At 38.3% G+C, this 8,279-nt stretch overlaps 1 protein-coding gene and 1 long non-coding RNA gene across 2 annotated transcripts in view; both read right to left on the bottom strand.

Moving 5' to 3' along the window:
• Positions 1-597: 597 nt before the first annotated feature.
• Positions 598-6,550, bottom strand: LOC107864530 (NADH dehydrogenase [ubiquinone] 1 alpha subcomplex subunit 13-B). The gene is made up of 3 exons (XM_016710925.2): positions 5,720-6,550; positions 1,114-1,185; positions 598-1,024 (listed from the first exon to the last, which is right to left on the bottom strand). Exons 1-3 carry the CDS (start codon positions 5,932-5,934, stop codon positions 880-882), a joined length of 432 nt encoding a protein of 143 aa, XP_016566411.1. The 5' UTR covers positions 5,935-6,550; the 3' UTR covers positions 598-879.
• A 776-nt stretch (positions 6,551-7,326) lies between these two features.
• Positions 7,327-8,279, bottom strand: part of LOC107866586 — a 7,340-nt gene continuing 6,387 nt past the window's right edge. Inside the window, exon 4 of the long non-coding RNA XR_001672994.2 lies at positions 7,327-7,539. This is a non-coding gene — a long non-coding RNA (uncharacterized LOC107866586). The remainder of the gene's footprint in view (positions 7,540-8,279) is intronic.

Raw genomic sequence — 8,279 nt, 5'->3', positions numbered from 1 at the left:
GCTAATACCAAACCAAGAATGATCGATTTTTTTTTTTAAACACCAAACCAACCAAATCAAACCATAAGTCGATCTTTTTCCTCGGTTTGATTTGATTCATCGGTTCGATTTGACTTAACGGTTCAATTTTACACCCCTAATTACAATCATCCATAACAGCCTATATTCATCGCCTTGATATGGGGCATCTTTGAGGTCTGCTTAGTTTGGCTTATCAAAAAAACACAGTTTCTAATTATATACAAAGGAGGTTAGGGACATCAGTTACTCCAATTAATCTTTTTGTTTTGGTTTGAGAAAAGAAATTCATCTGTGTTAGTTGAGGTTGTTCGCATCAGAAACATTCAACAATAGCTTCGACTAGACTTGGCTTGGCCCTCTCCCAGTGTTTGAAGCCACGGGAAAAGCCCACTTTCAGGTAGCTGCTATAAAAAGATAAGCCCGGTGTACTAAAGGCCGGACCACAAAGGCCTATAGTATGCAACCTTACCTTGCATTTCTGTAAAAGAGTGTTTACACGGCTTGAACACAAGGTATCTGCTATGATGTGATTGGAAAAAGAAAACTTTGAAAAGATAAATGATAATAATCGAAATATTGGAGAAAAGGAGATGTGTATTCAGTAAAATGATCTGAACCAACTATTAGAGAACATGAAACTTGAGTTGTCACTTATAATCCCAAAACTCATATGCAGATTGGAGAGAGAATGCTAATAGCAATAAAGCAAATCCTGTAACATCATCTTAAACATGGGCACAGATTTTGCAGATACATTTTTATTCCAATTGAGGAAAGAAGTTCAAAGGAAAAAGTAATAATAACTCCACTGAGACGAAGCAGTTCTCATGCTGCACGTCCTGGAAGATTACCCACATCTTACCAGACATCAGGACGAAGCTCTCCGGTTGCTGGAGGCATCCATTTCCCAGAGTTGTAAACACTTTCACCAACTTTCCAACCGGGAACATCCTTCATGATTCTTGCCTCTTCTTCGAGATACTTCTTCCACTCTTTAACGAATCTGAATAAGGGGAAAACAACAGAATAAATGAAAAGTAGTTCAAACTACGACAGGAACATGGAAATGGAAACAAATTCAAGTAGGCTCACCTTTCATCCTCTTCAGCTTGAAGCATGGGCAGGATGGCCCTTCGAGCAGCATATTTTTCTTCCTTTATCACCCTGCATATTGCAAATATTATCAGAACCTTTTCTAAAGAAGTTTGAGGTTGCCAATTTCGGGAACCATGGAGGTGTCAACCAGTGCACATATTCCAAAACATAAGGGGAGTTCTAGGAATGTCCTTAGTTCAAACAGCTTTTCCAAGTTCCCCCGAGAACTCCGATATCAGAGAGCTCTGTATTCTAAATTTTTCAGAGAATGGCAACTAACTAATCATCCCATGGACTTCCAAGTTGGTAACAAACTGAAACCTGAACCTATCACTCAACTCCAAAAGATAGTTCATAAGGTCAAGAATGTCCAAAATCATATCACAGACTACAGTTCATACCCCCGACCAATGTGGAACGCTATCCTTCCTCCCTCTCCAACCATGCCTAGAACTAGGTATTTAGACCTTGGATAACAAATAAGGACCCAAAACTGGTTAAGAAAACATGAATGATGCATCTAGCCCTGATACCATTCTAATCGAAATGGACCTTGGAACTATTTGAAATCCAAAAGCTAGCTCATGAATAAAAAATTATCCACTACCATATTGAAAGACAACAACCCACACCCTCAACCAATTATGCACAAGGTGAAAAGTAACCAAGACAATATAAAGATACTAGAGGCACAGACCCCCAACTCATGTGGGACTTAACACGGACATGCTCCATTAGGAGCATAGATAAAATAATATGGGGGTTCAACACTAGGTACCTAAATATAAGGATAGGGTTGGCACTAAATAAATGTTGAATTATGTGACCACCTTATCTAAAAACTTAAAATTAATGGAGTGAATTCACCTTTATTTATTCATAACTAATGTACACAATATCCAGAATCCAACAGCAGTAGCACTTCATCCTTTTGTCATGATAACTAGAGCTTAAACATGAGTTTAAAATAAAGAGCAAAAGCTGGCTAACACAATGGATTTTCAAGCATGTATAAGGAATGAATTGCATGCCGAACTTGAATCACTACAATAACATGGGGGAATTGTTCATTGTGATTTTCACTAATTACCAACAATCCAACATCCTTTTGATGGAAATATCACAAATTACTATGACACTAGCTAAAGCCAACTCTACAGATCCAATCAATACGGTTAAGCAAGGGTGTAAGTATCCTAGCTGATTATGATTTCTGGGAAAAATTCTCCCAGCAGGTTATTCATGTTCTGGTATTCATCCAAATAAATAAAAAAAGAAACAACGTAAATCCCAAATAAATTTTGTAGTTTCTTCCTCTCCAGTTTTGACTTGTTTTTTGATGATGCTCCAGTCCATCAAGGAAGCCTATATCAGCTGGATATTTTGGAGAGTTGACAAAGCCATCAAAAAGATCTGGAAAATGATTCAAGCAGTCATTTTTAGGTTGTTACGAATGAAACAAACCACAGGTGTTCTCATGGAATATCAACTCCAGCACCCCCACCCCCACCCCCACCCCGGGAAAGCTAGATGTTTACTTTGCTTGTTCAATTGGAACTTTCTTACCCCAGATAATAGTACTCAGAAACTTTTTGGATTTTGTTAGCTCCCCTGTTCAAGTGTAGGCACACTCCTGATGCCTTTTCAATGATATTATCTTACTTCGTAAAAAAAATCCCAAATAAATTTTGTAACTCGTCCAAACATAAACCCAAGACCAATAAAACCTCTTGGAGACTGCAGAAAATGACACACCATTGAGAACAACACTCGAAGTGAAGCTTAGCAGTGTTGCTTCTAAGATCCCGAGTCGCCCACTCTACCACTTTAGAAACTAAGCTTGTTGCTAGAACTTTGGAACCAAAGCACATGTACGGTTTAACATTGACTCAGAAGTTGTATAATGGATCTTGTTAAGGATTTCACCATGTTAATCTTCTTTATATCATTCCAATTTACTCAGCGTTTGTCCTAGCCAAAATATAACTGTTGAATCAAAGAATTAAGATTTCAGTACCTAGGAGATATTTTACATGGAAATGATATTCCCTGTGTCGCTCATCCCATTCAGGATATCCCGCAAATCTAGTGTCTTTAAGAGGAATATGACACATTGGCTGCTAGCTATTCTTGCTACATAGACACAAACAGATGAGGAAGGATTAAGAAAAGCCTAATCTCGTACAAGAAAAAATAATAGTGTCAAAGACACTAAATGGAGAGAACATAGCTCTTGAAAATTGATGATAGCTAAAAGCTAACTTTTACATGGGTAATATGACACTATAACAACAACAACGTACCTGATGCAATCCCACAAGTGGGGTCTATAGAGGGTAGGATGTACGCATGTCTTACCACTACCTATGTGGAATAGAGAGGTTGTTTCCAACGGGCCCACAGCTCAAAAGAAGATGAAAGTTGAAACAACGAAAAACTGAAAGGAAAATAATGACAACAAAATAGCAAATGAACAGAGCAGATGAATCAACAAGTAGTAGTAAAAATTGAGGAATAAGGTACTAGGCGAATACTAACTAATACTATAAGGAGTTGGAAAGAGGAGTAACTAATACTACTTGAAAAGGAGATGGAAAGAGAAGACCTACCCCTGCCTCTCCCACAAAAAAAATGCTAGAAAACTAGTCTACAACTACCTTCCTACCCTAATCCTTAACCTCTATACCTTCTTATCTAGGGCCTTGTCCTCAATAAGTTAAAGATGTGCCATCTCATGCCTAATCACACACACACACACACACGAGGTTCTTCTTCGGACATCTGCCTCTCCTCAGATCTGCTATAGTCATATCACTCACACCTCCTCACTGGTGCATCCGCACGTCTCCTCTTCACATGTCTGAACCATCTCTGTCTCGCTTCCCTCATTTTGTTTGCCACAGAGGCCGCTCTCACCTTTTCTTGTATAACCCCGTTCCTAGACTATTTCTCCTAGTATGTCCACAAATCAGTGTTGAAGCAATGTTATACGGTTACAACATTCAGGACACAGAGCACAGTTTTTCACCTTGCTCAGTATGCAGGGGAAGTGATCGTCAAGATGATGCTAATTCATTCATCAAAGTGGTTGAGGGATGAGATTCAAGGGACAAGTTTCTGTATTGTCCAGCTTTAAAGAATCACCTTGAAAAAACAAGAAAGAAACCCAAGTTTCAAAATCCTACAAGTGGGGTTTGGGAAGGGTAGAGTGTACACAGATCTTACTACTACCTCGTGGAGATAGAGAAGTTGTCTCAAAAAGACCCTGAACTCTAGTGCAACAAATCTAGGTACAAAGAAAAGGAAATAATGAAGGAAACATAACAACAAATAAGGGAAGCAGTCAAGTGTACAAAAAATAAAAAACAACAACAACAACAACAAAATAATGTGATAATTGAATCAGAATAAACACATACAAGGATAGGTATTGAAAGCAATAATTACAAGAATATGGCTAGTACAACGTACACCACCAAGCCTAAACCCTCAAAAAAGTAGGTCAATAGACCTCTACCAACTAACCTTGTACCCTAATACTTGTCCTCCACACCCTCCTATCTAAGGTCGTGTCCTCGCTAACCTAGAGTTAGGCAATGTCCTACCTAATCACCTCTCACCAATACTTCTTTGGTCTATCTCTACCTCTCCTCGTACTTAATATATCCAACCACTTGCATCTCATCATTGGGGTGTCTGCGCATCTCCTCTTCACATGTCCAAACCATCTTAATTTCACTTCCCTTATCTTGTCTACCACGAAGGCAACTCCCACCTTATCCTGAATATCCTCATTCTTAATCTTATCTTTCCTGGTACGCCCACACATCCACCTCAGCATCCTCATTTCCACAACATGCACCTTTTGAACATGGAAGTTCTTGACTGGCCAATACTTTGCCCCATATAACAAAGCCGATCTAACCACCATTCTATAAAACCTACCTTTAAGTTTTGGTAGTACCTTCTTATCACGCAAGGCTTGAGAAGCAAGCTTCCACTTCATCCATGCCGCACCGATACGATGCATGATATCATCGTCGATATTCCCACTTCTCTGGATTACAGACCCAAGATACTTAAAATACTCTCTTTCTTGGGGATAAATGGTGTGGTAATCCTCACTTCTACGCCTGCCTCATGCACCGCATAACTGAATTTGCACTCTAAAATATTCCGTTTTAGTCCTGAACCCTTTAAACTCAAAAGTTTGTCACCATACCTCCAACCTAGCATTATCTAGGCCGCATGTCTCGTCAATTAGTACAATGTCATCCACAAATAGCAATAGCATACATCATGGCACCTCATATTGAATACACCGCGTCAATTCATCCATCACCAAGGCAAATGGCACACAAATCATCAAGAAAATCTTTTACAAAAAAAAAAAAATGCAAAACACACCCAGATCAAATCAAGCCAAAACAAACAATACCCATATGGTAACATTTTTAGGGTTTACAAGAAATCACAATCAGCTCACACACAAATCATCAAAAAAAAAAAAGGAACCAACTTTTTACACAAATAGAAAAAATTAAGCCATACCCAGATGAAATTTGGGCAAAATAAACAGACCCAAATGATTATTTTTACATACCTACGCTTCTTATTTCCAACGCCAACTTGGTACATACCCCAAGAAAAAGCACCAAAAGCAGTAAGGAAAATGGCTAAAGCACTTGGACCGGAATTAGGGATCCGTCGAGCGAATCGAACCGGTGCAAAACCGCCAGGTGGTGGACCGTCTTGTAATAAAGGCATGTCTTTTACACTAGCCATTCCGGCTTTCTTCCTTATCATTGCTTCCGTCATTTTTGCTAATACACTGTGTGATGTGAATGGAATTCACTGTGTGTACTGTTTGTTTTTTGAGCTGATTTGAGGGAAAAATGGAGGAGAAAATTGGGATTTGGAAATGGCTGAGGGAAGAAGAGTGGTACTGTGGGGGTGGGGTGGGGGTTGTTGGCCAATAGGAATTTGACACGTCAGTTTGAAGCTGAGGCTGATATTGTGATTTCTCACTCTGTAGGTGATTCTAATAAAGATGTTCTTAAAAAAAATAATTATAGTGTTCAGATCAACTTTTCACACCTCGACTAAATTTAGGGTACTCCGGTGGAGTGGGGTAGGGGTATTGACCAATGAGAAGTTGACACGTTAGGTTGAACCTGTGGGTGATATTGTGAATTTTTGTTGTCTAGATGATTTTTAGTAAAAATATCTTTTTAATAATCGTGATGTTCGAATCGACATTCTTACATCTCGATTAAATTCGAAGATATGTATCCCGATGGGATAGGGTGGGGTATTGACCCACGAGAATTCCGGAGATATAATTGTTTGAACTAGCTATATGCAACTCAATTAAATTTATGAAATATCGGTTACCTTCAATCAATAACATCATGTAACTCCATCCACCAGGCCTTAGACAAATGGGAGAATCACATAATATTTTTTACATCTTCTTATTTTGAATATATAATAGTAAAAAAGACTACATGAAATGTCACTTTTTAGATTTTTTTAAGCTCTAGTTATCACCATTTATATATAAAACACCATTAAATAATACTTCCTTCGTTTCATTTTACCCGTCTCAAATTAAGATGATATAGCTATTAAAAAAAAAATAATTGATAATATAACTTTATCATTTTGCCCCTCTTAATTGTATCTTATTATTAGTTTCAATATTGACGGATGGCTAATATCAAAACACCATTTATATTCTTAATGGTGTACTCTTAATGATACTCTTCTTTGCAACATTTTTCAAAAATACTAATAATGAGGAGTAATCAATTATACTAAGGGTATAATGGAAAAAAAATTATTTTGTCTTAATAGGTAAAAAGGAACAAGTAAAATGAGATAATAAATTAGAAAATTTAGGATAAGTAAAATGGGACGAAGGGAGTAGTTATTTTCTTTTCATAGTCGAACGATGATGATAATTGAGGCTAGAAAAGGCCCAACTAATAGTTGAGGTAAGAATGAAAATGGAATAGGACGGAGCTGAGAAAAAATGTTAGGCTTATTTTATAGAGGTAGAAAGGTTATTCTTTAAAAAACGGAAGAATTTAAATTCGAAAATTTATGTAGAAAAATACATATCTTATCAAGATGGAGGTGTGTCTTAGTTCATCAATGAATCGATGCATCCACTTTTAACAAAAATTCTCAATTCATAGTAGAACAATATAACAAAAATAAAAAGACATAGTAAATTATAATATTCTACATCAAAATGATCTGTGCTGAGCACGGATCCAACGTTATTGATGCTAGGAAGCTATCCAAATATAACAACATAGTCATCAAAAAGTTTTAACTCAAATTAAAATTCACATAAATGTTGCACAAACACCAAACTTTGCCTAAAATTCTCTGCAATCCTCCATGAGCTCTTCGTTCCTGAATCAAGTTTGTAAAAAAAAAAGGCAAAATCATGTTATTATAAAACTTCTTATAGGCTAAACCAAAAATTAATAAAGAGATAATGCATCAAAACCCCCTGAATTTGTCCCGACAACTTAGCTTGGCATTTAAACTTTACGAATAATTATTTATCCTCCTTAACATCTTTAAAATAAATTAATTTCAACCCTAATGCTGATGTGGCATGTTTTAAAAAAAAAAAAAAAAAAAAGCCTGATTTTTTATTTTTTTATTTTTAAAACGCATATATATATGACAAAAAAAAAACGGTTCATATATATTTTATATATATTTTATTTTTATATGAAAGATTTATTTTTATATGTTTTATTTGAGTTGAAAAAAAAACGGTTCTCTCCCAATGGCTCTCTCCCCCTCTCTCTCTCTCCCGACCCTCTCTCCACCCCCAGCTTACCGGCCCCCGGTTCCCGGCGCCGTCGCTGACCTTCGGCGCCGACCCGATCCGGCCGCCGGCTCCGACCTACGGTCGCCGGCGCTGACTAGACCGCCGGCTACGACCTCCGGTCGCCGGCTCTCCCTCTCTCTCTCTCTCTCCCTACCCCCTCTCCATCCCAAGCGCACCGGCCCCCGGCCCCCGGCGCCGTCGCTGAACGTCGGAGCCGACCAGATCCGACCGCCGGCTCCGACCTCCGGTCCCCGGCGCTGACCCGACCTGACCCCCGGTCGTTCGCTCCCCGGCGTTGACCCGACCCCCC

This window comes from Capsicum annuum, chromosome 3 (assembly GCF_002878395.1).
Source record: "Capsicum annuum cultivar UCD-10X-F1 chromosome 3, UCD10Xv1.1, whole genome shotgun sequence".
Taxonomy (NCBI): domain Eukaryota; kingdom Viridiplantae; phylum Streptophyta; class Magnoliopsida; order Solanales; family Solanaceae; genus Capsicum; species Capsicum annuum.
Note: the sequence above shows the minus strand (reverse complement) of the source record. Positions and strands in the feature narration are given on the sequence as shown.